The following is a 27,965-nucleotide window of genomic DNA, read 5'->3' as shown; positions in this document are numbered from 1 at the left end:
TACAGGGTCCAGTCCCCCCCCCCAGGTCAGTACAGGCTCCAGGCCCTGTGGTGGTGAAGTGATGAAGAGCCTGAGGAAGAGGAGCCCAGCTGCTTTCCACACACACACATTCAGTCCATCTTCTCCTTCTGCACCAGCTTGGGAGCGTCCACGAAGTCCCGGCCGTTGAAGAGGATCAGACCGGCCGTGGCCGCGCTGGCCGTCCCCCAGAACAGGACGTAGGCCAGAGTCTCGGTCCAGGTGTCCCCTGACAGGAGACAGAGTGGAGGACGTTCACGCAGAGCGGCAGCAGAACTCGTCCAGCCTCTAAGGTTTCACCTTTCACCTCTCTCACAGGTCAACACATCGGAATCACATCTCTGCTTTAAATTGAACTCCAACTCACTGCAGTGGTGGAACCGTCGGTTAAGAGAGACAGCTACGTCGTCTGCATACAGGCGTGTTCTGAGGGACAGTAACTGTGTGCCGTTACAGGAACAACTTTCAGAATTAGCTTCATGTTAATAAACACAGTCTCCCACTGAGACACTCTGCCTCCACATGATCTGTCAGTCCAGACTGTCCAGTACTGAACCAGTCCCACCTGGTCCAAAACCAGTCCAGTACTAAACCAGTCCTGGTACTTAAACAGTCCAGTACTGGGACTGGCTAGCACTGGACTGTGTAAGCACCAGGACTGGTTTAGTTTGCGGCTGGATAACAGATGATCCAGGGACAGTTTAGTCTTGCAGCTCGTCGCTGAGTGTAATCACCACCTTAGTGTTAATAAAGCTGATTGATTCAAAAGACTGCTGGATTGATCTTTTCTAATAGTTGATGAAAAACAACTGAAAAACACCTGATAAGAACTGCATTAAAGTACCGGATCAATGAACAGTATCTGTATGAGTTGTATTCTTCGTGATACTGTCCCGGCTCTACATATTCTTGGTGGTGGCTCCAACTGTTGGCTACACCCGGCTCTGGAATGCTACATTGACAGCCATGAAAGAAAAATACAGAGATAAACTGACTGCGCTGTCAGAATATATGGCTCAGCTGGACAAAACCTCTGCTACCCCCCCAACATAAGTACTTATCTATTTTGTTAGAGATGTTTAATGAATCATTTCAATCTGGCTTCAGATTCTCTCTCAATAATAAACAACAAAGGTCCAATAGTCAGCTTGTTTAATGTGGACTTCACTGTGCTCGCGTCCATCAATTCACTGGTCCAGACTGGACTCCTTAAGGATAGGCATTCTGTCCTCGGCCTGAGGAGGCTCCTGAGAACTATCCCATTACCAAGAGGATTCCAGAGGCTGGGGTATCTTTGGAAGTGGACAAGGCCATCCACTGTCTGGACTGGAAATTTCTATTTTACAATGTAGAACAGTCTGTTTTTTTTCCTGGGCTAAGTTGTAACATGCTTGTCCTTTAGCCTTGGTAAAACCACCAATCAGCAGTCTGAATATCTGCAGGGCAGCGCTGCCCTCCCACTGCTCTCCTCTTTGCACTTGGCTGTATTTCAGGCTTCCACAGCAGTGGAGCAGAACAAAGAGCCTCACTGTATGCAGAAGACCTCCTCTACTACCCCTCCAGGGGCAGACAGCAGCAACTGAGATTTTTAACTTGTTTGGTGCTGTAAACTGAATTTTAACAAAAGTGAGCTGCCTCTCTCAAATAAGGTACGCAACATCTCCCATAGCATAAGCTCCTTTTGAAAACTGCAGACTAGCTTTAGGCTGCTTCACACCAGAGTAGCCCGGGGCTGGGTTCTCCTGGGGAGGGGGATGGCGGGGTGGTTTGGCTTGCTTGCCCACTGGACTCTTGAGAGAGCACCAAACACACGGTCAGCGTCATGTAATTACAGCAGCTGCTGGTTTGGGGGCGCCGTCTGCTGAAACGACCACTGACCAGACGGGCAGAAGAAGTCGGCTCGTTTGATTGGTGCGGACCGAAACTGGAAATCCTGCCCCAGCTGCCAGCTAGCAGCTTACGGCTAACCACGAACAACCGTGAGTTACGGACCTCTGATCAGAGGAGCTTTCACACATGAATACATGATGAGGATTTTCCAACAAAGTGCTGAATTGGTATAAAATCCAGATTTTACCGGGCTGGTGTGAAACCAGTCACTCTGACTCTGGTGAACTTTGCTGCCCTCTTATCCTGTTCTTCACTGCTACTTAAATAATCCTCTTTTTTTATCATTCATGTAAATTTCTAAATTCATTTTTTTTGTATTTTAAATAAGGCAAAAGCGTGTATTTACTGATTCATTCTTCAACCCAACACAATGCTGGTAAGTTGTGTGTGTGGAGACGAACAGCTTGACTGACCTGCCATCAGCAGGCAGATGATGCACATGGAGAAGGCCACAACCATGATGATGGGCAGCTGGAGCAGAGGAGAGAGCAGAGAGAGAGGGGGTCACGCCAGAGGTCGTCAGGAACCTCCCCCCGCCGTCTCCCCACGTCCTTACAGTGAGGAACTTCCAGTCTTTGGGGTCCTGCAGTGGAGTGGCCCAGTCAGCTTCTTCCACCACGTAGTTCCCCAGGAACAGATCGATGGAGTCCTGATGAGACAGAGCACACGCTGAGGATGTGGAGCCTGCCGAGAGGACGGGTCAAAGGTCAGCGCCGCCGGAGCCCACCTGTCTGAAGCCATCAGAGAAGTTGTTCTTGTAGTATCGGATCATTGAGTTCCAGCCGTCCATCAGCAGACCCCACTGAGTCCGCTTGCCTGTTCTGGAACGTCCACACACACCCAGTGTGAACACACACAGTTAGTCACCCAGCCTGAACACACACCCAGTCTGGGGCGGTCTTCAGGGGTGCAGCGGCGTTTGAAAGGTGTGTGTGATCCGGTGGCGGCTCCTGCTGCCAGCTGCGAGCTCGTGCCGCTGCAGTGGGAGTGGTGTGTGCTCAGAGCTGCCCCGCACTGTGTGGTTGTGGGTCTGTTTGGATGTGTGTGGCTGTTTTGTCAGCTCAGTGGAAGCTGGATGTGTTGTGTTGGTTGTCAGCAGTCCGAGGTCCCGGGCGGTGAGGAGCTGCAGGGGGCGGGGTGGACCAGGCAGAGGACTCAGAGGGACTCGGGGAACTCACCTGGTGAAGTCCGTCTTTAAGGCTCCGGTACCGGCGTACTGTTTGGCACAAGCGTCGGCGTTATCGGCCCAGGCTGCTGACAGAGAGACCATGACAGACTGGGGGGGGGACGGCGTGAGGAGCAGAAACACCACATCCTGCCACCTGTGTGACAGGTCCTGCGCCCTGTGAGCGCCGGCTGCACCAAAACTCCCAGCAGCCACTTTACTGGCACATAACAGGGTGGTGCCAGATGCCACGGGACGCCTGCACCACCCGCTAGCAGCCTGAGAGGCTCCAAGAAGCAACCTGAGGGAGGGGCGGGGCCACCGCTCCGGCTCATCTGACCACCGACTGCTACAGGCAGTGGAAAACAGAACACGGCACCAGAGCACACGAAGCGAGCACATGACCAGAACCTGTGAAGCATGCAGAAAGCAGCCCTCACCGTTCCTGTACGTCTTCTCAAAGTCAGTCTGATCCTCAATCCGCTGACCCATCAGGAGAACTCCCATTCTCTGCAGGACAGACGGACAGACACAAAGTCACACATGACCTGTGGCTACATGTCCAACAAGCTGCGAGGCATGATGGAACAAATCCACATCCAGGCACATCCTTCCTGTCCGGGTGAACAGATCCATGCTGTGACTTCCTGTCTGGCATCTTGTCTGTTATATTATAGAACGTGTCTGAATGATATAAATATAATAATGATTTGCATGAGACGATAGAGGCTGTGAGCAGGAGTGTGTCCGGAGTCACCTGCAGCTGAGCCTGCAGCGAGCGGCGGGCCAGCAGGCTCTGCACCACGTTGGTCCGGTCCAGACAGTCCATGCAGTTACTGCGGAAAACCCCGTCCTGGCTGGACAGCACCTTGCCGTCTGCATCCACCAGGAAGTACCTGAACGCACCGCAGGGCCGTTAGGGGCGCCCGCCGCCCTGCACCACCCGAGCAGGAGGGCTCACCCACCCAAAGTCCTCCTGCACCTCAGCCACCGTGTCCAGCAGGAGGTGGAGACGGTGCCACCGCATCCGGCTGCACTCCTTATGGAAGTCGAAGGCGATGTACCTGCAGGGAGAGCAGAGGAGAGTCCAGCAGGACCTGTGAGGAACCGAGCCCGCCCAGGCCTCGGTAGACCCGAGTCTTCACAGCATGCACGCTGTTTATCACGAAGGAGGGCTGTGACGCCGTAATCGAAGCAGAGAGTGGCTATTTTCGAGAATATAAAATCTAAATCAGATTCTGAGCTATTTCACACTTTTCTGTTTCCCGGAAAAGACGCTCACGCGCACTTACTTGATCATGCCGTTACCCGAACCCGCCACCATCTTATCAAAGGCCAGCTCCAGAGGCTTCTCCGACCCCTTCTGATTGATCTGTAACACATGGTCATCATCAGCCTGCAGCCACTCAACCCATTAATGAAGCAAAGGACAAGCAGTTTCATCGTCATAGACACTGAAACAGCCCCGTTTCTAGAAAAAAGTCAAAATGTGTCCAACATGTCAACTTCTCATTGGTTTTCTCAAAGTTTAGATAGAAATGAACAGAAGGCTGCATGGAAATGTTGTGGCGTTAGAAGACTACTGGTTTGACAGTACCAGGTTGAGCAGGACTTGTCTTCCATAGAGAATAATCTGGGAGTCAAAGTGTCTCTGGAATCCGTCCAGCTGGAAAGAGGATGACAGGAAGAGTGAGACACGGCGGCAGCAGGGTCCAGGTGAGCCGGCAGCTGCACCTACATGACTGACGGCTTTGTGGATCTGTGGCTTTGGCTTGTACTTGAGATTTGGCCTCTGGGACCAGTAGAAGGGGATGGAGCCTCGGGTCTGCGGAGGAAAAACAACTCATGAAACCCAGACTGCGTCACACCAGGTCCCAGGGCCCCTCTTCAGGGGCCACGCAGGAATGTGTCAAAGTACACAAGACACTTTACTCAGTACACCTGGCAGCAGGAGGCCGGACCGCCGGACCGCCATCAAGACCCAACAAAGTCCAACAAGCATTCTGATCCTGAGCCACATTCAGAACCACAGACTCCTCAGACCCTCTCTGGTCCAGTTCTGGTGGAGACTCCTCAGACCCTCTCTGGTCCAGTTCTGGTCCAGTTCTGGTGGAGACTCCTCAGACCCTCTCTGGTCCAGTTCTGGTGGTCCTGTGTGACCTGTAGGCTCAGTGTCCTGCAGGGACCCCCTTTGTGGTCTTCTTCAGCTTCCAGATGTTCTTCCTCACTGCAGGTTGGATCCAGAGGTTCTCTGACTTCCTGTCGTCTTTCTATCGTCTCCATCCTGACTGTCCATTGACCTTTGACCTCTGCTGGTCCCAGAGAACCTGCTCCCTGCAGATCTTCTCTGGTTCTCTGTTCTCTAGAGACCCTGGAGATGGTTGGAGATCCAGCAGACCAAACACTCAGACCAGCCATGACGGTTGAGTGACTGAAACCAGCTGTCTTCATCATCCTCATCATCAGTTTGACCTTCATCCCGTCGGCCTGGAGACCAGCTGGACCCACAGGTCCCCCTGGAGGCTGTACCAGGGCCTGCGGAGTCTGGTTGTCACTGTGGGGAGCAGAGGTGAGTGTGGTTGAGAGAAACTCACCTGAACGAAGGACGCCTTGGCACCGCTGAACGCCACGATCTGCTCGGTCTCCACAAAGTTGGCGGCGTGTCCCTCGGAATCAATGCCTGTCAGGAAGACGAGAGCGGACAGGTCAGGACAGGTCAGGACAGGACAGGTCAGGACAGGTCAGGACAGGACAGGGCAGGACAGGACAGGACAGGACAGGACAGGACAGGACAGGACAGGTCAGGGCAGGGCAGGGCAGGGCAGGGCAGGACAGGACAGGACAGGACAGGACAGGACAGGGCAGGACAGGACAGGACAGGACAGGACAGGACAGGACAGGACAGGACAGGACAGGACAGGACAGGACAGGACAGGTCAGGGCAGGGCAGGGCAGGGCAGGGCAGGACAGGACAGGACAGGACAGGACAGGACAGGACAGGGCAGGGCAGGGCAGGGCAGGGCAGGGCAGGACAGGACAGGACAGGACAGGACAGGACATGACAGGACAGGACAGGACAGGACAGGACAGGTCAGGACAGGTCAGGACAGGACAGGTCAGGTCAGGACAGGACAGGACAGGTCAGGACAGGACAGGACAGGTCAGGACAGGTCAGGACAGGACAGGACAGGACAGGTCAGGACAGGTCAGGACAGGACAGGACAGGTCAGGACAGGACAGGACAGGACAGGACAGGACAGGTCAGGTCAGGACAGGACAGGTCAGGACAGGACAGGACAGGACAGGACAGGACAGGACAGGACAGGACAGGACAGGACAGGTCAGGACGTGTCCTCGCTGCCTGCTGGCTCCACATCAGCAGTCCTGCTGCCACAAATGATGGCAACACTGAGCTGAAAATTCATTTTATGACCATATGATAGAGGACAGGTAGAGGACAGGGCCCTGCAGGGGGCTGGGGGTGTCAGGGGTCAGACTCAGCGGCCCACTGGGGACCGGTTTCTCCACCTTCCAGTGTGTATCTGGTGTTTCTCTGTTAAAAACCTGTGATGTGAAGTCCTCAGTGAGAACTGATGGAGGAGGCCTCTGCAGCCTCCTCCCTCTGCAGCCTCCTCCTCCCTCTGCAGCCTCCTCCCTCTGCAGCCTCCTCCTCCCTCTGCAGCCTCCTCCCTCTGCAGCCTCCTCCTCCCTCTGCAGCCTCCTCCCTCTGCAGCCTCCTCCGCCCTCTGCAGCCTCCGCCCTCTGCAGCCTCCACCCTCTTCTCCACACCGCTCAGCTGGTGTTGGAGAGCAGCCTGCAGCTGCTTCTCATGAGGAGAACGAAACTGAGCAGTGTTGTAGGAGCGCCGGGCTCCAGCAGCATGAAACTCACACACCCCCACCCGGCCCTCCACCCTCCATCAGGCCCAACACCCTGAACCCTCCACAAGGCTTTCCACCGCGGCCTCCACCCTCCATCCAACCCTCCACCCGGCCCTCCATCAGGCCCTCCACAGCAGCTGATATGCTGGACTCCGTCCTGTCAGGGAACATCCAGCAGTCCAGACGTCTCCAGCTGTCAGTCCAGCTGACTGACTAACGGTAAGCCCCGCCCACTCTCCACACGCCCCTCTCTCTGTTATTATCTCCAGCAGACAGCACCTTCACCAGAGGAGAGGAGTTCAGCTTAAAAACCTAATGAAAATTAAAACTAAACCTGCAGCAGAACAAAAACCCACAATAGTCAAATGTGGACTGTTAAATATCCGATCCCTCTCCTCCAGATCCTGCTTATTGGTGACCTAATAACGGATCATAATTTAGATATATTAAACCTCACTGACACCTGGCTAAGGAAGGATGAATATCTCAGTTTAAATGAAGCAACATGTCCACTATCATATTCCCCGAGAGTCTGGCCGAGGCGGTGGAGCAGCGTCCATCTAGAACTCTAAACTTCTAATCAGTCCTGGGTCTAAAACTAAGCATTAAACCTTTGAAAGTTTCACTCTGAATCTCACTAACTCCAGCTGGACAACACAGAAGCCAGTCCTGCTGGCTGGAGTGTATCCCCCCCCCAGCTCCACACTCTGAATGTTCAGACTTTCTCTCCAGTTTAGTCTGAAGCTCAGATCAAATCACTGTAGTGGGAGAATTTAAAGGAGTCATATTATGCAAAATTCACTTTAAAAAGGAGTCTTTACAGTCATGTTGCCTCCCAGAGCCTCTGTATGATCCCCAAGAAGTGAAACATTCAGTCACCTCCCTCAATGGTGGCTCCACTTTTAAGAAAATATACACTCAAACACGCGGTTCTGAAATCTCCCTCTTTCTGACGTCATGAAGAGGAACGCCACTCCCCCCCGGAAGAGGAGACAGCCTTTGGCCGGCCCCCGGAGAGGTCGCTCATTTCGGCTGTATTTTTTCATCCATCGCCAGTGTTTTCATAAAGTCAGCGCCCGGGCGTCTGACCTCCAGGGCCGAGTTGGGGCCGATTGGGTAAACGGCCCGGAGCTGCTCCACGGAAGCTGGTCCCGAAGCCGGCGGAGACGCACGGCTCGCGCCGCCGCTGGGCTCCATCCTGGAGCTGATGCCGGCTGCAGCGCAACGATTTGCACAGTTTTATAATCATAATGAAAGGCGACTGGTTTGATCAAACGCCGCCTGGTCACATGATCTGGACACATGACCAGACAGCCGCTCACGCTGCGCGCTCCTAGCTAAGCTACTTGGTTCAATCAGAAAGTCAACCATGAAGCTCCAGGTCCATTCTCCACCTCTAACCTGTCAGTCACCATAACCACAGTTTGTCCTCCAGTCTCCGCCTGCTACGTGAGGAGAAGTGGCGCAGCCGGCACGAAAAAAACTGCAAATCGTCGCGCCGCAGCCGGCATCGTTGCACTACGATTCCCAGAATGCCTTGGGGACCGGTCACATGACCAGATAGCCGCTAAGCGCTGCGCGCTCTTAGCTGCGCGCTCGTAGCTAAGCTACTCGGTTCAAACAGATCGTCAAAAAACTGTGCAAATCGTGGCGCCGCAGACGCATTGTGATTTAAAAAAAAAAGAGGCTTTTGGCCGAGTTGGTAAGCAGCTTACAGTCAAGTCGGCACCGACCAACTCGGCCACTTGAGAGCCCCCCCACGAGGCCGACTTGGCTTTGATGCTGACTTGACTGTATCCCGGGGGCGGTGCAGAGTTGGCCAGGGCCGACTTGGATGGACTCTATGCACAACTCAACCACTTCCTGAACTTCAGGAGGCTCCTTGTTTCCTGTCTTTCATGATACGATGAGCTGATTACTACAGGTGTGTCTGGCCATTTACTGAGGCGAGACACACCTGGATTAATCAGTTCATCCTATCATGAAAGACAGGAAACAAGGAGCCTCCTGAAGTTCAGGAAGTGGTGAAGTTGTGCATAGAGTCCATTGGTGCCGACTTGACTGTATCCCGGGGGAGGTGCCCAGTTGGCCAGGGCCGACTTGGATTGGTGCCAACCTGACTGTAATCCACATTAAACAGGTCTGCAGGACCTCCTTCTTTCACCTGTTAATATTTCTAAAATCAGGAACATGCTGACTCAAAGCCATGCTGAGAAATGAATCCATCATTTGTTCCTCCAGATTAGACTACTGCAACTCCTTGTTATCAGGAACCAATAACTACCTAAAAAGTCTCCAACTGGTTCAAAGTGCAGCAGCAAGAGTTCTCACCAGAACCAGTAGGAGAGATCATATCAGCCCAATATCAGCTTCCCTTCACTGCTTCCTGTTAAATCTAGAATAGAATTCAAAAATCCTCCTCAAAACAATACTTCAACATTTCGGCAAATTGGCCCATTTAGCACAACTCCTCAGTCATTTTGAACAGCATACTGACTGTTTCTGTGAGGGCGAGCTGTTGTTTATCCAGAGGCGAGTCACTTTGGTGGATACATTATAATCCACACATTCACTACGCTGTGGAACACCAACAAATAATATTGTAACGTTATGACACTGAAGCAAATACTGGGAACTACTTTTCCTTTTGAAATCACTACGCCCAGACGCCATGTTTAGTAAGTAGTTCCGTCTTAGCAATCTTCTCATAAACAACTCAATCTGGTAAACGTCAGAGAAAAGTGCAATGCAGCATCTGCAGGACAGAACCTGCCTTCCACGGCAGCACAACTGCGATGCATGAGCAGCCGAAACAGAAGCACGTCGTGGCTCGGGACGATGATGATTGACCGTCGTCTCGGTAAGCTAATAATATTAGCATAGAGCGCTAACTTGCTGTTTACTCATAGCTGTTAACATTAGTGGTGACGATTTGATCCATTAGCTGCCTTTAGCACATATTTCATGTTTTCTGTAACGCTCTAACAGTGATGTGTTTTAATAAGAAGTGACGTCGCGCTGATGTTTTCCACCGTTATGTTTCAGAGCTTCACCCCATCGGAGCGGATTCTCTCTGCAGCAGAACATCTGCTCCCAGAGAGAGCAGCCTGTCTCCAACATGTAGAAATGCTGACTGTCCTGGCGGTGAGCCAGAGCCCTGTGGAGTTTGGGATTATGTAGAGTCAGAGTGGAATAAAGTTGTATACAGTCGAGCACTGAACACAAAATGCACTTTTGTTTTATTTGAGTCAGTGAGACGAAAACTTCAATAATTCCGTAGTTACAGGTGCCTGCCTCATTGTTGCTGTGCTTGATGCCAAACACAAATTAAGAAAAAAAAAAATAACGTGAAGGATTTATTTTTGTGTTGTTTAGGCAAGAGCCTTCTCCTTATTTTACTCAAGTATTTGCAATTTATGTCATTAAATAAAGGTTTAATGAACTCTCATCCGAATTGTCTTTATTTTTAGTTAGAATGTACCTTAAACACTTAAAGCTGAAATCTAATTATGGCTATATAAGAGCAGCTTCACGGTGGTGCGATAAACTATGTTCTACATTTAATTTATATATGATGCGATTAGTCGACTAATCGAAAAAATAATCAGTGATTAGTCGACTACCAAAATAATCGTTTGTGGCAGCCCTAACCGCTACAGCTCCTCCGCTCTTCTCTCTCTCCCTCTCTTTTCCCCCCTTTTTCTCGGTGGAGAACGAAGGTCTCTCCCCCCTCGCTCTCCCTCCTGCGCAGGCGTGCCATCGCCAGGGCCACGCAAGCGCACACCGACCTCCGCCAGCCGGGAGACCAGAGCTCTGCTTTCTCCCTTCCTCTCTCTCTCTCATCTCCCCAGGCGTGGATTGCGGAGTCCACACAGACGTGCCGCCCGTCGGGCGTCCCCTCACCCTGTCTGTCTCTCTCTCTCTCTCTCTGTCCTCCCCACTACCCCTGCCGGGGAAGCCGGACCGGGACCATCGCCCCGCCCCTCACTCCCTTCGGGGAGCAGCTCTGCTGACACCACACACACACACACACACACACACCCACACTCGCGGCCGGTCACCGGACAGAGTGGACCGAGCCCGAGTCACACACCCACTCAGACACACCGTACACGGAACCACAGCAGGCCCAACGGGTTAACTCCTCCTCCTCCTCCTCCTCACACGTTTCCGCACGCACGCACGCACACGCACACGCACACGCACACGCACACGCACACACACACACACACACACACACACACACACACACACACACACACACACACACACACACACACAGCTTGCAAGTTGAATATGTTCTGTTTTGTTGATCATGTGTTAATTAGTAATAGACATTGTTAATAAACGCTCATTAACTGAACGATTCATGCTTCTCTTTCTGGTGGTCTTCTGACAAATGTCCTGGTTGTATCAGCCTGAGCTCGATCTCACACCTTCTCTGATAATTTAAAGGTTGTTCATCCAAAGATTAACCACCAGCTTAAATTATCTTTCCATCTTTGAGACTGAAAATTGGTAATGAATGTTCCTCTGACGAGGTGGTGCCCCGGAATTATCAATTAAATAACCCACAGGTTTATTTAATGCATAATTCACAACTTCCCTCAGCTCATTTTCTGTAATTTACCCATTTCCAGTAATCAGTAATTTGTGGCATTATTGATTAATTAATAACACCTTGTTAGTCAATAATTTGATGGTTAACTCACTCTGTGGTCTACTCCATTCCCAAATAGCTCATTATTTAACATTATTAACGGATAAATAACAGTTTATTACGCCGTAATTGATTGTTATTGGTGATCCACTGTTAATGACCTGCAATTATTAATTGGTAAATGATAATTTACTCAAATTAATAAGTAACAAAATTACCTAAAGTAATCAATTACTTCCAGTAATCAATACTTTAGCAATTTATTCCAAATTATCAATCGTAAACCCCAACACCTCCATTGTGTCCGTCCCAAAAACCTTCCCCGACTCACCTCTGGATAAACAACAGCTCGCCCTCACAAAAACAGTCAGTCTGCCGTTCAAAATGACTAAGGAATTGCGCTAAATGGGCCAATTTGCCAAAATGTTGAAGTATCGCTTTAACCGATAAGCCCTGAACAACCAGGCCCCATCATATCTTAAACAGCTGTTAGCCCCATATAGGGCTGTCACGATATCAAATTTTCTCTTCACGATTATCATGGGCAAAAAATGTCATGATAACGATATTATCACGATATCAGCAAAAATGTAACTAATAATGGTACAAACATTCAGATTCATCTTTAATTTTATTTGTGTTTGTTTTCTCTCTATTCCCAGATGAATTACATTCAGAATACCTGTCAAATGAGGCGTTGAAACAATATGAGAACAGTGACTGTACAGCTGCATACCAAAAGTGGAGTTACACTCAACTAATTAAAATCTGGTGAACTGATTAACAGAGGATCCACAGGGTGGGAAATCTGCTGTAACTACAAGATTAACAAAATCATTTGTGGATAGCAGGGACAAAGCATTTGTGTGTAACTGATGAATGACAAGTGATATGTCTGCTGAACAATCCTGGGATATTTTTCTTTTTCCGATTCCATTCTCTGCTTATGGCAGATTTTTATGAAGCTCAGCATTTCTTGCAAATTGGCGTGTCGTCAAACTAGTCCGCTTCCACCTTTAGGAACCCCAAGAACTCCCACACCACGACTTCACTTTCTTCGGGTTAGAGCGTCTCGCTGTCGCTGTCGGCCACCGCCGACATGTTTAGTTCACTCGTGACGCTCGCTAACTGGGAGCTAGCTAGCTAGGAGCCGTGCTGCTACCGCTGCTCTGCTGTGTTTATATGTGAGGGGGGGGCTGCAGGAGGGAGACCAAGCAGGGCGGAAGGACAGGAGCGGATTTAGAAAATACACTTCAACACGTTTCAAGTGGCACTAGATCCTCTTTACGATATTATCATGTGCGCATTTTGAACACAATGTTGAAATTTCATTTTTTCAGCCGTCGTCCCAGGAGAACACTTGGTTCTCAGAGTGCTGGTCTGCTGGAGGTTCCTGGTTCTCTAACAGTAGAACAGGAGGTAGAGCCTTTAGCTATCAGGCTCCTGTTATGTGGAACCAGCTCCCAGAGTCTGGGAGGCTGACTCAGTCTCGGTTTTTAAGACCAGGCTTAAGAGCTTTCTATTCAATAAAGCTTACAGCTGGGGGTCACGTTCTCACACACACACACACACACACACACACACACACACACACACACACACACACACACACACACACACACACACAAGAACCCTGGAAGAAGATCCTGTCTCTGAGGTGGACTAGAGCTGTGCTTGAGGGATCGCAGACAGAACATCAATCAGCTGATCCACTGAGCTAATGAGACAACCTGGACTCAATGGATGCAATCAATTCTAATTGGGCTTCAAACAAAACAGCTGCTCCACTGATGAATGGAGGAACCCGGACCCAGTGGGTGGAAGGTTTACTGAACCCTGGGTTCTACCATGTGGAACTGGCTCCCAGTTCTGCTCCTTCTCTCGTTTTAATGTAATCTCATTCTAATACTGGAATGTTGGGTTTTATTGTAATTTAATTCTAGTACATGTCATTGATGATTGTTCCTCTTGTAGCCTATGTACTCTGTTTATAAATGAAATGTATGAAGATACAAGAACCTGCCTGTCCTGTCTCCTCCTCTTTCTGTCCCCTCACCCCAAGAAGAACCACAACAGCCACAACAACCCACATTCAAACTGAGCTGAGTGCAGTGGAGACACGCAGCAGAGAAGCTGAGTATCGTTCAGGACCACCCTGCACCCTTCAGGACCACCCTGCACCGTGCAGGACCACCCTGCACCCTTCAGGACCACCCTGCACCCTTCAGGACCACCCTGCACCCTTCAGGACCACCCTGCACCCTTCAGGACCACCCTGCACCCTTCAGGACCACCCTGCACCCTTCAGGACCACCCTGCACCCTTCAGGACCACCCTGCACCCTTCAGGACCAGCATAAATGGCACTGTGGAAACAAGGAGACCTTTCAGAGGGTTCCAGGCTGCACGGCGCCCCCTGTCTGACACAATGAACCCTCACAGTAAAACCACTGCCCCCTGGTGGAACGTCTGGTGCCCTGCATGGTTCAGGCCTCCCAGCTTCTGTACACCTGGTCACAGTGGAAGCTGGTGGCTGGGTTTTCACACAGCTCGGATGAAGACATCAACATGATCGCAGGTGTGCTGAGACTAGGACTGTCGCGGTAAACCGGTATTGACGATAACTGTGGTATTAAAAAATGAAATTTCAATATCGTGTTCAAAATGCGCACATGATAATATCGCATAGAGGATCTAGTGCCACTTGAAACGTGTTGAAGTGTATTTTCAAAATCCGCTCCGGTCCTTCCGCCCTGCTTGGTCTCTGCAGCTGTACAGTCACTGTTCTCATATTGTTTCAACGCCTCATTTGACAGGTATTCTGAATGTAATTCATCTGGGAAAAGAGAGAAAACAAACAAAAATAAAATTAAAGCTGAATCTGAATGTTTGTACCATGATTAGTTACATTGTTGCTGATATCGTGATAATATCGTTATCGTGACATTCTTTGTCCATAATAATCGTGAAGAGAAAATTTGATATCGTGACAGCCCTAGCTGAGACTGTCCTGCAGGACAGAGGACGTCCAGGACCTGTGGTGTCCGGGTCATGAGAGACACGTCTTTGTGGAGTGAGCCGAGCGGCGTTTACCTCGGACGTAGTAGCGAACTCCCCCTCTGAAGCAGCTCCTCCTGGAGATCAGGATCCACTCGAACACTTTGCCGTTGATGCAGCTGGAATTCACGCTGACGACTGACTGTGTTACGGAAACCAGCTACACCCAAACCAGGAACCATCAGCCTGAGACCTGAAGGTACAGCCTCAGCAAGGACACAACCTGACACGATCCTGCAGTGTCAGCACGTCAACACTGCAGAGCGGAGGTGTGGAGGAAAGGAAAGGATACAGCCGTGGACGACAGGAAACACAAACCGGTGCAGCTGTGAAGCAGAGCAGAGCAGAGCACACACATCAGTGGACAGACACACACCGACACTCCGGCAGGACACCCGGTCTGAGCCGCTGGGAACGGGTCTGGAAATGTTCCTCACTTTGAACTCCAGGTCTACCAGCTGATCTCAAAAAGGGCCTGCTGAGTGTGTGTCAGGGTCAAAGGTTACCGCTCAATCTGAAGAACACCAAACAACAATGGATCACCTCAGGCTGGGCCAGGAACTCTCTCAGTAAATGACCGTTCCACACGAAACGCTGATCGGCCTGGAAAGAGCAAGACACTGGACTCAGAGAGACAGGGGACAGGAGTCGGAGAGACAGAGAGACAGAGAGACAGAGAGACAGGAGACAGGAGACAGGAGTCAGAGAGTCGGAGAGACGGAGAGACGGAGAGACAGAGAGACAGAGAGTCAGAGAGTCAGAGAGACAGAGAGACAGAGAGACAGGAGACAGAGAGTCAGAGAGACAGAGAGACAGGAGACGAGAGACAGAGAGTCAGAGAGTCAGAGAGTCAGAGAGACAGAGAGACAGGAGACAGAGAGTCAGAGAGTCAGAGAGTCAGAGAGTCAGAGAGACAGAGAGACAGGAGACAGAGAGTCAGAGAGTCAGAGAGACAGAGAGACAGGAGACAGAGAGAGAGAGTCAGAGAGACAGGAGACAGAGAGTCAGAGAGACAGGAGACGAGAGACAGGAGACAGGAGACAGAGAGACAGGAGACAGAGAGACAGAGAGACAGGAGACAGAGAGACAGGAGACGAGAGACAGAGAGTCAGAGAGACAGAGAGACAGAGAGACAGAGAGACAGGAGACAGGAGACAGAGAGACAGGAGACGAGAGACAGAGAGTCAGAGAGTCAGAGAGACAGAGAGACAGAGAGACAGAGAGACAGAGAGACAGGGGACAGGAGACAGGAGTCAGAGAGTCAGAGAGACAGAGAGACAGAGAGACAGGAGACAGGAGACAGAGAGACAGGAGACGAGAGACAGAGAGTCCGAGAGTCAGAGAGACAGAGAGACAGAGAGACAGGAGACAGAGAGTCAGAGAGTCAGAGAGACAGGAGACAGGAGACAGAGAGACAGAGAGTCAGAGAGACAGAGTCAGAGAGGCAGAGAGACAGGAGACGAGAGACAGGAGACAGAGAGACAGAGAGACAGGAGACAGAGAGACAGGAGACAGGAGACAGAGAGACAGGAGACAGGAGACAGAGAGACAGAGAGACAGAGTCAGAGAGGCAGAGAGACAGGAGACGAGAGACAGGAGACAGAGAGACAGGAGACAGAGAGACAGGAGACAGGAGACAGAGACATAGACAGGAGACAGAGAGACAGAGAGACAGGAGACAGAGAGTCAGAGAGTCAGAGAGACAGGAGACAGAGACAGAGAGACAGAGAGACAGGAGACAGAGAGACAGAGAGACAGGGAGACAGGAGACAGAGAGTCAGAGAGTCAGAGAGACAGGAGACAGAGACAGGAGACAGAGAGACAGGAGACAGAGAGACAGAGAGACAGACAGACAGGAGACAGAGAGACAAGAGACAGAGAGACAGGAGACAGAGAGACAAGAGACAGAGAGACAGAGAGACCTGGGAGACGAGAGTCAGAGAGTCAGAGAGACAGGAGACAGGAGACAGAGAGACAGGAGACAGAGAGACAGAGAGACAGGAGACAGAGAGACAGAGAGCAGAGAGACAGGAACAGAGAGTCAAGAGAGGACAGGAGAAGAGCCGAGAGACAGAGAACAGGACAGGAGACAGAAGACAGAGAGACAGGAGACAAGACGAGACAGGAGGACAGAGAGACAGAGAGACAGAGAGACAGAGAGAGAGAGTCAGTAGAGAGCCAGCAGAGACAGGAGACGAGAGACAGGAGACAGAGAGACAGAGAGACAGGAGACAGAGAGACAGAGAGACAGGAGACAGGAGACAGGAGACAGAGAGACAGAGAGACAGAGAGACAGAGAGAGAGAGTCAGAGAGGCAGAGAGACAGGAGACGAGAGACAGGAGACAGAGAGACAGGAGACAGAGAGACAGGAGACAGGAGACAGAGAGACAGGAGACAGAGAGACAGGAGACAGAGAGTCAGAGAGACAGGAGACAGAGAGACAGAGAGACAGGAGACAGGAGACAGAGAGACAGAGAGACAGGAGACAGAGAGACAGGAGACAGAGAGTCAGAGAGTCAGAGAGACAGGAGACAGAGAGACAGGAGACAGAGAGACAGGAGACAGAGAGACAGAGAGACAGAGAGACAGGAGACAGACAGACAAGAGACAGAGAGACAAAGAGACAGAGAGACGAGAGTCAGAGAGACAGAGAGACAGGAGACAGGGACAGGAGTCGGAGAGACAGAGAGACAGAGACAGAGAGACAGGAGTCGGAGAGTCGGAGAGACGGAGAGACAGAGAGACAGAGAGACAGAGAGTCAGAAGACAGGAGACAGGAGACAGGAGACAGAGAGTCAGAGACGAGAGACAGAGAGTCAGAGAGACAGAGAGACAGAGAGACGAGAGTCAGAGAGACATAGAGCAGAGACAGAGCAGGAGAGAGACAGAGAGAGAGAGTCAGAGAGGCAGAGAGACAGGAGACGAGAGACAGGAGAGACAGGAGACAGAGAGACAGGAGACAGGAGACAGAGAGACAGGAGACAGAGAGACAGAGAGACAGGAGACAGAGAGTCAGAGAGTCAGAGAGACAGGAGACAGGAGACAGAGAGACAGAGAGAGAGAGTCAGAGAGGCAGAGAGGCAGAGAGACAGGAGACGAGAGACAGAGAGACAGAGAGACAGAGACAGAGAGAGAGAGTCAGAGAGGCAGAGAGACAGGAGACGAGAGACAGAGAGACAGAGAGAGAGAGTCAGAGAGGCAGAGAGACAGGAGACGAGAGACAGAGAGACAGAGAGAGAGAGAGTCAGAGGCAGAGAGGCAGAGAGACAGGAGACGAGAGACAGAGAGACAGAGAGACAGAGACAGAGAGAGAGAGTCAGAGAGGCAGAGAGACAGGAGACGAGAGACAGAGACAGAGAGAGAGTCAGAGAGGCAGAGAGACAGGAGACGAGAGACAGAGAGACAGAGAGACAGGAGACAGAGAGACAGAGAGACAGAGAGACAGGAGACGAGAGACAGAGAGACAGGAGACAGGAGACAGAGAGACAGAGAGACAGGAGACGAGAGACAGAGAGAGAGTCAGAGAGGCAGAGACAGGAGACGAGAGACAAGAGCAGAACAGGAGACAGAGAGACAGAGAGACAGGAGACAGAGAGACAGAGAGCAGAGAGAGAGAGTCAGAGGCAAGAGCAGAGACGAGAGACAGAGACAGGAGACGAGAGACAGAGAGACAGAAGACAGGAGACAGAGAGACAGAGAGACAGGACACGAGAGACAGGAGACAGAGAGACAGGAGACAGGAGACGAGAGACAGAGAGTCAGAGAGACAGAAAGACAGGAGACGAGAGGCAGAGAGTCAGAGAGACAGGAGACAGGAGACAGAGAGACAGGAGACAGAGAGACAGAGAGTCAGAGAGTCAGAGAGACAGAGAGACAGGAGACGGAGACAGGAGACAGGGAGACAGAGAGGCAGAGAGACAGAGACAGGAAGAGAGACACAGAGAGGAGACAGAGAGACAGAGAGACAGGATACTGGAGACAGAGAGACAGAGAGACGAGACAGGAGACAGAGAGACAGAACAGGAGACAGGAGACAGAGAGACAGGATACAGAGAGACAGGAGACAGAGACAGAGAGACAGAGAGACAGGAAGGAGACAGGAGACAGAGACACAGGAGACAGAGAGACAGGAGACAGAGAGACAGGAGACAGGAGACAGAGAGACAGGAGACAGAGAGACAGGAGACAGGAGACAGGAGACAGAGAGACAGGAGACAGAGAGACAGAGAGACAGGAACAGAGACAGGAGACAGAGAGACAGAGAGACAGAGAGACAGAGAGACAGGAGACAGAGAGACAGAGAGACAGAGAGACAGGAGACAGAGACAGAGAGACAGAGAGACAGGAGACAGAGAGACAGGAGACAGAGAGACAGGAGACGAGAGACAGAGAGTCAGGAGACAGAGAGACAGGAGACAGAGAGACAGAGAGTCAGAGAGACAGAGAGACAGAGACAGAGAGACAGAGAGACAGAGAGTCAGAGAGACAGGAGACAGAGAGTCAGAGAGTCAGAGAGACAGAGAGACAGAGAGACAGAGAGACAGAGAGACAGGAGACGAGAGACAGAGAGTCAGAGAGACAGAGAGACAGGAGAAAGAGAGACAGGAGACAGAGAGACAGAGAGACAGAGAGACAGGAGACAGAGAGTCAGAGAGACAGGAGACGAGAGACAGAGAGACAGAGAGACAGAGAGACGAGAGACAGGAGACAGAGAGACAGGACGAGAGACAGAGAGTCAGAGAGTCAGAGAGACAGAGAGACAGAGAGACAGAGAGACAGGAGAAAGAGAGACAGAGAGACAGAGAGAGAGAGTCAGAGAGGCAGAGAGACAGGAGACGAGAGACAGGAGACAGAGAGTTAGAGAGACAGAGAGACAGAGAGACAGGAGACAGAGAGACAGAGAGACAGGAGACAGGAGACAGAGAGACAGAGAGAGAGAGAGTCAGAGAGGCAGAGAGGCAGAGAGACAGGAGACGAGAGACAGAGAGACAGAGAGACAGAGAGAGAGAGCCAGAGAGGCAGAGAGACAGGAGACGAGAGACAGAGAGACAGAGAGACAGAGAGACAGAGAGACAGAGAGACAGAGAGACGGAGACAGAGAGACAGAGAGTCAGAGAGACAGAGACAGGAGACAGAGAGACAGGACAGGAGACAGAGAGAGACAGAGATCAGAGAGACAGAGAGACAGGAGACAGGAGACAGAGAGACAGAGAGACAGAGACAGAGAGACAGGAGACAGAGAGACAGAGAGACAGAGAGAGAGAGTCAGAGAGGCAGAGAGACAGGAGACGAGAGACAGAAGACAGAGAAGAGAACAGAGAGACAGAGAGACAGGAGACAGAGAGACAGAGAGAGAGAGTCAGAGGCAAGAGGCAGAGACAGGAGACGAGAGACAGAGAGACAGAGACAGAGAGACAGAGAGACAGGAGACAGAGAGACAGGAACAGAGAGACAGAGAGACAGGAGACAGAGAGACAGGAGACAGAGAGACAGAGACAGAGACGAGAGTCGAGAGACAGAGAGACAGGAGACAGAGAGACAGAGAGACAGAAGACAGGAGACAGGAGACAGAGAGACAGGAGACAGGAGACAGAGAGACAGAGAGTCAGAGAGACAGAGAGACAGGAGACGAGAGACAGAGAGTCAGAGAACAGAAAGACAGGAGACGAGAGACAGAGGTCAGAGAGACAGGAGACAGAGAGACAGGAGACAGAGAGAGACAGAGAGTCAGAGAGTCAGAGAGACAGAGAGACAGGAGACAGGAGACAGGGAGACAGAGAGACAGAGAGACAGAGACAGAGACAGGAACAGAGACGGAGACGAGAGACAGAGAGACAGAGATACAGGAGACTGAGATACAGGAGACAGAGAGACAGAGGACAGAGACGAGACAGGAGACAGAAGACAGGAGACAGAGAGACAGGAACAGAGACAGAGAGACAGAGTCAGAGAGACAGAGACAGGAGACGAGAGACCGAGAGTCAGAGACAGAAAGACAGGAGACGAGAGACAGAGAGTCAGAGAGACAGAGACAGAGACAGGACAGAGAGAGACAGAGAGTCAGAGTCAGAGACAGAGAGACAGGAGACAGAGACAGGGAGACAGAGAGACAGAGACACAGGAGACAGGAGACAGAGAGACGGAGACGAGAGACAGAGAGACAGAGAGACGGAGACAGAAGAGACAAGGACAGGAGACTGAGAGACAGAGACAGAGACGAGAGACAGGAGACAGGATACAGGAGACAGAGACAGGATACAGAGAGACAGGAGACAGAGACAGAGAGACAGAGAGTCAGAGAGACAAGAGAGACAGGAGACGAGACGATAGACAGAAAGACAGGAGACGAGAGACAGAGAGTCAGAGAGACAGGAGACGAGAGACAGGAGACAGAGAGAGACAGGAGAGAGAGACAGAGAGAGAGACAGGAGACAGAGAGAGACAGAGAGGAGACAGAGAGAGAGAGAGAGAGACAGACAGGAGACAGAGAGACAGAGACAGACAGGAGACAGAGAGACAGAGAGAGACAGGAGACAGAGAGAGAGAGAGACAGAGAGAGAGACAGGAGACAGGAGACAGGAGACAGAGAGACAGGAGACAGAGAGACAGGAGACGGACGAGAGACAGGAGACAGGAGACAGGAGACAGATAGACAGGAGACAGGAGACAAAGAGACAGGACAGACAGACAGAGAGACAGGAGACAGAGACAGAGACAGAGAGACAGGAGACAGAGAGACAGGAGACAGGAGACAGGAGACAGGAGACAGAGAGACAGGAGACAGAGACATAACAGGAGACAGAGACAGGACAGAAAGGAGACAGGAGACAGAGACACAGGAGACGAGAGACAGAGACAAGAGACAGGAGACAGGAACAGAGAGACCGAGACAGAGCAGAGAGACGAGAGACAGGAGGAGACAGGACAGGAGACAGAGAACAGAGAGACAGAGAGACAGGAGACAGGAGACAGACAGAGAGACAGGAGACAGAGAGACAGAGAGACAGGAGACAGGAGACAGGAGACAGAGAGACAGGAGACAGAGAGACAGAGAGACAGAGAGACAGGAGACAGAGAGACAGAGAGACAGAGAGACAGGAGACAGGAGACAGAAAGACAGGAGACAGAGAGACAGGAGACGAGAGACAGAGAGTCAGAGAGACAGAGAGACAGAGAGACAGGAGACAGGAGACAGAGAGACAGGAGACAGGAGGTGGACTGGGAGCAGAAGTGCTACCCTCTCTATCAGACTCATGTCCTGGAAGTCGGGGCTGGTGTTGGCCAGGCGCTGCAGGCTGTGGGTCAGGTCGTAGTCTGTGGTGAAGAACAGGCCGTCGGTGTGGAGGACGCTGTGGACCATGGACAGGAACACCTTGTTGTCTTGCATCTGCAACAACGGAGAAGTCTCTGGTCAGACCAGGCTTTCTGCTGATGGCCAGTGTTTTCTTCTTCATGTAGTTCTGCTCAGATTTGTGAGGCAGGTCTGGCAGCTCTGCTGGTCACTTCATAATCCTCAGCTAATTCTGCACTTTCAGTGTATTCACAGAGCTCTGACCCCACAGTCTGCTGTGACCCCACAGCCTGCTGTGACCCCACAGCCTGCTGTGACCCCACAGCCTGCTGTGACCCACAGCCTGCTGTGACCCCACAGCCTGCTGTGACCCCAGCACTGTGACCCCACAGCCTGCTGTGACCCCACAGCCTGCTGTGACCCCAGCACTGTGACCCCAGCACTGTGACCCCACAGCCTGCTGTGACCCCACAGCCTGCTGTGACCCCAGTGTTACTCGGTGTTTCCTGTCTGAGAGCTGATCTGGCAGGACCGACGGGGCCTGTGGGGCTCTCTCTGGCTCTCTCTGGCTCTCTCTGGCTCTCTCTGCTCTCACCTGACTCTCTCTGGCTCTCTCTGGCTCTCACCTGACTCTCTCTGGCTCTCTCTGGCTCTCTCTGGCTCTCACCTGACTCTCTCTGGCTCTCTCTGGCTCTCTCTGGCTCTCTCTGGCTCTCTCTGGCTCTCTCTGGCTCTCTCTGGCTCTCACCTGACTCTCTCTGGCTCTCTCTGGCTCTCTCTGGCTCTCACCTGGCTCTCTCTGGCTCTCTCTGGCTCTCTCTGGCTCTCTCTGGCTCTCACCTGACTCTCTCTGGCTCTCTCTGGCTCTCTCTGGCTCTCACCTGGCTCTCTCTGGCTCTCTCTGGCTCTCACCTGGCTCTCTCTGGCTCTCTCTGGCTCTCACCTGGCTCTCTCTGGCTCTCTCTGGCTCTCTCTGGCTCTCACCTGGCTCTCTCTGGCTCTCACCTGGCTCTCTCTGGCTCTCACCTGGCTCTCTCTGGCTCTCTCTGGCTCTCTCTGGCTCTCACCTGGCTCTCACCTGGCTCTCTCTGGCTCTCACCTGGCTCTCTCTGGCTCTCACCTGGCTCTCTCTGGCTCTCTCTGGCTCTCTCTGGCTCTCACCTGGCTCTCTCTGGCTCTCACCTGGCTCTCTCTGGCTCTCTCTGGCTCTCACCTGGCTCTCTCTGGCTCTCACCTGGCTCTCTCTGGCTCTCACCTGGCTCTCTCTGGCTCTCTCTGGCTCTCTCTGGCTCTCTCTGGCCTCTCACCTGGCTCTCTCTGGCTCTCTCTGGCTCTCTCTGGCTCTCTCTGGCTCTCTCTGGCTCTCTCTGGCTCTCACCTGGCTCTCTCTGGCTCTCTCTGGCTCTCTCTGGCTCTCTCTGGCTCTCTCTGGCTCTCACCTGGCTCTCACCTGGCTCTCTCTGGCTCTCTCTGGCTCTCTCTGGCTCTCTCTGGCTCTCTCTGGCTCTCACCTGGCTCTCTCTGGCTCTCACCTGGCTCTCACCTGGCTCTCTCTGGCTCTCACCTGGCTCTCTCTGGCTCTCTCTGGCTCTCACCTGGCTCTCACCTGGCTCTCACCTGGCTCTCACCTGGCTCTCTCTGGCTCTCACCTGGCTCTCTCTGGCTCTCTCTGGCTCTCTCTGGCTCTCTCTGGCTCTCACCTGGCTCTCACCTGGCTCTCACCTGGCTCTCACCTGGCTCTCTCTGGGTCTCACCTGGCTCTCTCTGGCTCTCTCTGGCTCTCTCTGGCTCTCTCTGGCTCTCACCTGGCTCTCACCTGGCTCTCTCTGGCTCTCTCTGGCTCTCTCTGGCTCTCACCTGGCTCTCTCTGGCTCTCTCTGGCTCTCTCTGGCTCTCACCTGGCGCTCTCTGGCTCTCTCTGGCTCTCACCTGGCTCTCTCTGGCTCTCTCTGGCTCTCACCTGGCTCTCTCTGGCTCTCACCTGGCTCTCTCTGGCTCTCTCTGGCTCTCTCTGGCTCTCACCTGGCGCTCTCTGGCTCTCTCTGGCTCTCTCTGGCTCTCACCTGGCTCTCACCTGGCTCTCACCTGGCCTCTCACCTGGCTCTCTCTGGCTCTCACCTGGCTCTCACCTGGCTCTCTCTGGCTCTCTCTGGCTCTCACCTGGCTCTCACCTGGCTCTCACTGGCTCTCACCTGGCTCTCTCTGGCTCTCACCTGGCTCTCTCTGGCTCTCCCCTGCTCTCTCTGGCTCTCTCTGGCTCTCACCTGGCTCTCTCTGGCTCTCACCTGGGCTCTCTGGCTCTCTCTGGCTCTCTCTGGCTCTCACCTGGCGCTCTCTGGCTCTCACCTGGCTCTCACCTGGCTCTCACCTGGCTCTCTCTGGCTCTCTCTGGCTCTCTCTCTGGCTCTCACCTGGCTCTCACCTGGCTCTCACCTGGCTCTCTCTGGCTCTCTCTGGCTCTCACCTGGCTCTCTCTGGCTCTCACCTGGCTCTCTCTGGCTCTCTCTGGCTCTCACCTGGCTCTCTCTGGCTCTCACCTGGCTCTCTCTGGCTCTCTCTGGCTCTCCTGGCTCTCACCTGGCTCTCTCTGGCTCTCTCTGGCTCTCTCTGGCTCTCTCTGGCTCTCACCTGGCTCTCTCTGGCTCTCTCTGGCTCTCTCTGGCTCTCACCTGGCTCTCTCTGGCTCTCACCTGGCTCTCTCTGGCTCTCACCTGGCTCTCTCTGGCTCTCTCTGGCTCTCTCTGGCTCTCACCTGGCTCTCACCTGGCTCTCACCTGGCTCTCACCTGGCTCTCTCTGGCTCTCTCTGGCTCTCACCTGGCTCTCTCTGGCTCTCACCTGGCTCTCACCTGGCTCTCTCTGGCTCTCACCTGGCTCTCTCTGGCTCTCTCTGGCTCTCTCTGGCTCTCACCTGGCTCTCACCTGGCTCTCACCTGGCTCTCACACTGGCTCTCACCTGGCTCTCACCTGGCTCTCACCTGGCTCTTCTCTGGCTCTCACCTGGCTCTCTCTGGCTCTCTCTGGCTCTCTCTGGCTCTCTCTGGCTCTCACCTGCTCTCACCTGGCTCTCACCTGCGCTCTTCTGGGTCTCACCTGGCTCTCTCTGGCTCTCTCTGGCTCTCTCTGGCTCTCTCTGGCTCTCACCTGGCTCTCTCTGGCTCTCTCTGGCTCTCACCTGGCTCTCTCTGGCTCTCTCTGGCTCTCTCTGGCTCTCACCTGGCGCTCTCTGGCTCTCTCTGGCTCTCACCTGGCTCTCTCTGGCTCTCTCTGGCTCTCTCCTGGCTCTCACCTGGCTCTCATCTGGCTCTCTCTGGCTCTCACCTGGCTCTCTCTGGCTCTCTCTGGCTCTCTCTGGCTCTCTCTGGCTCTCACCTGGCGCTCTCTGGCTCTCTCTGGCTCTCTCTGGCTCTCACCTGGCTCTCACCTGGCTCTCACCTGGCTCTCTCTGGCTCTCACCTGGCTCTCTCTGGCTCTCTCTGGCTCTCTCTGGCTCTCACCTGGCTCTCACCTGGCTCTCACCTGGCTCTCACCTGGCTCTCACCTGGCTCTCTCTGGCTCTCACCTGGCTCTCACCTGGCTCTCACCTGGCTCTCTCTGGCTCTCACCTGGCTCTCTCTGGCTCTCTCTGGCTCTCTCTGGCTCTCACCTGGCTCTCTCTGGCTCTCAACCTGGCTCTCTCTGGCTCTCTCTGGCTCTCTCTGGCTCTCTCTGGCTCTCACCTGACTCTCTCTGGCTCTCTCTGGCTCTCTCTGGCTCTCACCTGGCGCTCTCTGGCTCTCTCTGGCTCTCTCTGGCTCCTCACCTGGCGCTCTCTGGCTCTCACCTGGCTCTCACCTGGCTCTCACCTGGCTCTCTCTGGCTCTCTCTGGCTCTCTCTGGCTCTCACCTGGCTCTCTCTGGCTCTCACCTGGCTCCCTCTGGCTCTCTCTGGCTCTCTCTGGCTCTCTCTGGCTCTCTCTGGCTCTCACCTGGCTCTCACCTGGCTCTCACCTGGCTCTCTCTGGCTCTCTCTGGCTCTCTCTGGCTCTCTCTGGCTCTCACCTGGCGCTCTCTGGCTCTCACCTGGCTCTCACCTGGCTCTCACCTGGCTCTCTCTGGCTCTCTCTGGCTCTCTCTGGCTCTCTCGGCTCTCACCTGGCTCTCACCTGGCTCTCACCTGGCTCTCTCTGGCTCTCTCTGGCTCTCTCTGGCTCTCACCTGGCTCTCTCTGGCTCTCTCTGGCCCTCTCTGGCTCTCTCTGGCTCTCACCTGGCGCTCTCTGGCTCTCTCTGGCTCTCACCTGGCTCTCTCTGGCTCTCTCTGGCTCTCTCTGGCTCTCTCTGGCTCTCTCTGGCTCTCTCTGGCTCTCACCGGCTCTCTCTGGCTCCACCTGGCTCTTCTGCTGGCTCTCTCTGGCTCTCACCTGCCTCTCTCTGGCTCTCTCGGCTCTCTCTGGCTCTCACCGGCTCTCACCTTGCTCTCTCTGGCTCTCACCGGCTCTCACCTGGCGATCTGTCAGGTGCAGGACGTCTTCTTGTAGGACAGGATGTCAAAGGCCACTGCCTTCCACACAGCGTGTCCCAGCAGGTCTCCCACCTTCTTCTTCTTTGTGATGATGACCGATACATGCCTTCAACGCCGGGAGGGAGGCTCAGAAAGGGGCGGAGCTCAGCAGTCCGCCGCAGGCCTCTTCCACTCACCGGCCACCAGACGATGGTTCCCATGAGGCCGCAGATGGGCCGGCTGTCAGCTGATGAGGGGACGTCTCTCCTCAACTAAAACCCAACGTCAACACAACATGCAGTGACACAGAGACACCCTGCGATCAGCACAAAACACACTCCTGCTCTTCATGGCCCAGAAACTCTGGCGCTCTGAGGATCTGCTGCAGTTCATACAGCAAACTCAATGCAACAGTTTCACTAAATACACTAAAGGTCAAACACTGAGTCCCCACCGCTCTGACCTCCACTCTGACCTCGCGTCAACCTTCCTCTGGACAGGTCTAGCATTACGCTGTAGTGTAGTAGCTGCACTGCACTGCACGCACCGCAGGACCCTGCCAATGCCCGCCGCGGGGAGCAGGACTCCCACACATTCTGACACTCTGCCGAGCGTTCGCACAGCGCGCCAACCTGTGAGGCTCATTTCAGTGGACACTCTGTCGATGGCCAGGACGTCCTCGGCGCCGTCCTCACTCGCCTGGATGAAGAACTTCTCTGGTGTGGTGCGCCTGGCGACGGAAAGACACGAGAGTCCACCGACGTGAAGGCAAGCAGAGGGGCACAGGAAGAACATGCAGACTTCACAGCGATCAGACCGTCAGCCTCTGAGTGTGAGGTGACGGGGATGGAGCGGTGCAGGAGGTGCATGCTGGGATGGAGCGGTGCAGGAGGTGCATGCTGGGATGGAGCGGTGCAGGAGGTGCATGCTGGGAAGACTTTCTCACAGTGCGGCTTTAGCCATGGAGACTGCCCTCCCTCTGAGGGATGCTCAGGCAGTCAGGAGTCTAGTGTGACCACGATGGTGAACTGAAGCAGTTCTGTGTGAACTGCGTGGCACGTGGCGCTCAGGAAGCAGGGTATTGACCTCTGTGCTCACAGGAACTCCACAAACATCAGCTTCATGTCTGGAAGCCGACCTGAGGAGTTTAGGAGTCCAAATCCAGCTGAGCCAACGCGCGAGGCAGAGTCTGGTGCCAGAGCGGCCATCAGACCGAACCGACTCAGAACCCAGCGGACCCGGAATCACAGGGTTGCTGGTTCTAGTCCAGGACCGCAAACAAGAATCCAGCGAACAGAGAACGAGTGATCAAAGTGAGCTTAGCTTCAGCTGCTAACAGCTGTTCGTGTTCTCCACGCGCCCGGCGGGGAGCAGCTGAGGGGGCGGGGCTCGGAGTGAGTTAGTTGGAGTGAGTCTGTGGAGTGTCTGTGGAGTGTCCTGCGGCGTTTCTGTGTGTGTTTTAGTTGTTCGGTACTCACAGAATGAAACTCTCATAGGCGGCCGCCATCTTTCCTCCCGTCGA

The 27,965-nt window shown here is 53.3% G+C and overlaps 1 protein-coding gene across 1 annotated transcript; it reads right to left on the bottom strand.

The window, feature by feature from the left end:
- Positions 1-27,965, bottom strand: sacm1lb (SAC1 like phosphatidylinositide phosphatase b). The gene is given in 21 exon segments (XM_030103558.1): positions 1-247; positions 2,322-2,379; positions 2,465-2,557; positions 2,636-2,729; positions 3,087-3,159; positions 3,514-3,583; positions 3,831-3,969; positions 4,039-4,137; positions 4,366-4,445; positions 4,671-4,739; positions 4,812-4,898; positions 5,668-5,753; positions 14,707-14,808; positions 14,963-14,996; positions 15,214-15,273; positions 21,909-22,058; positions 26,445-26,467; positions 26,470-26,570; positions 26,648-26,714; positions 27,076-27,173; positions 27,922-27,965. Coding segments are annotated over 21 exon segments (1,749 nt in total). The 5' UTR covers positions 27,951-27,965; the 3' UTR covers positions 1-110.

Source organism: Salarias fasciatus, chromosome 11 (assembly GCF_902148845.1).
Source record: "Salarias fasciatus chromosome 11, fSalaFa1.1, whole genome shotgun sequence".
NCBI lineage: Eukaryota > Metazoa > Chordata > Actinopteri > Blenniiformes > Blenniidae > Salarias > Salarias fasciatus.
Note: the sequence above shows the minus strand (reverse complement) of the source record. Positions and strands in the feature narration are given on the sequence as shown.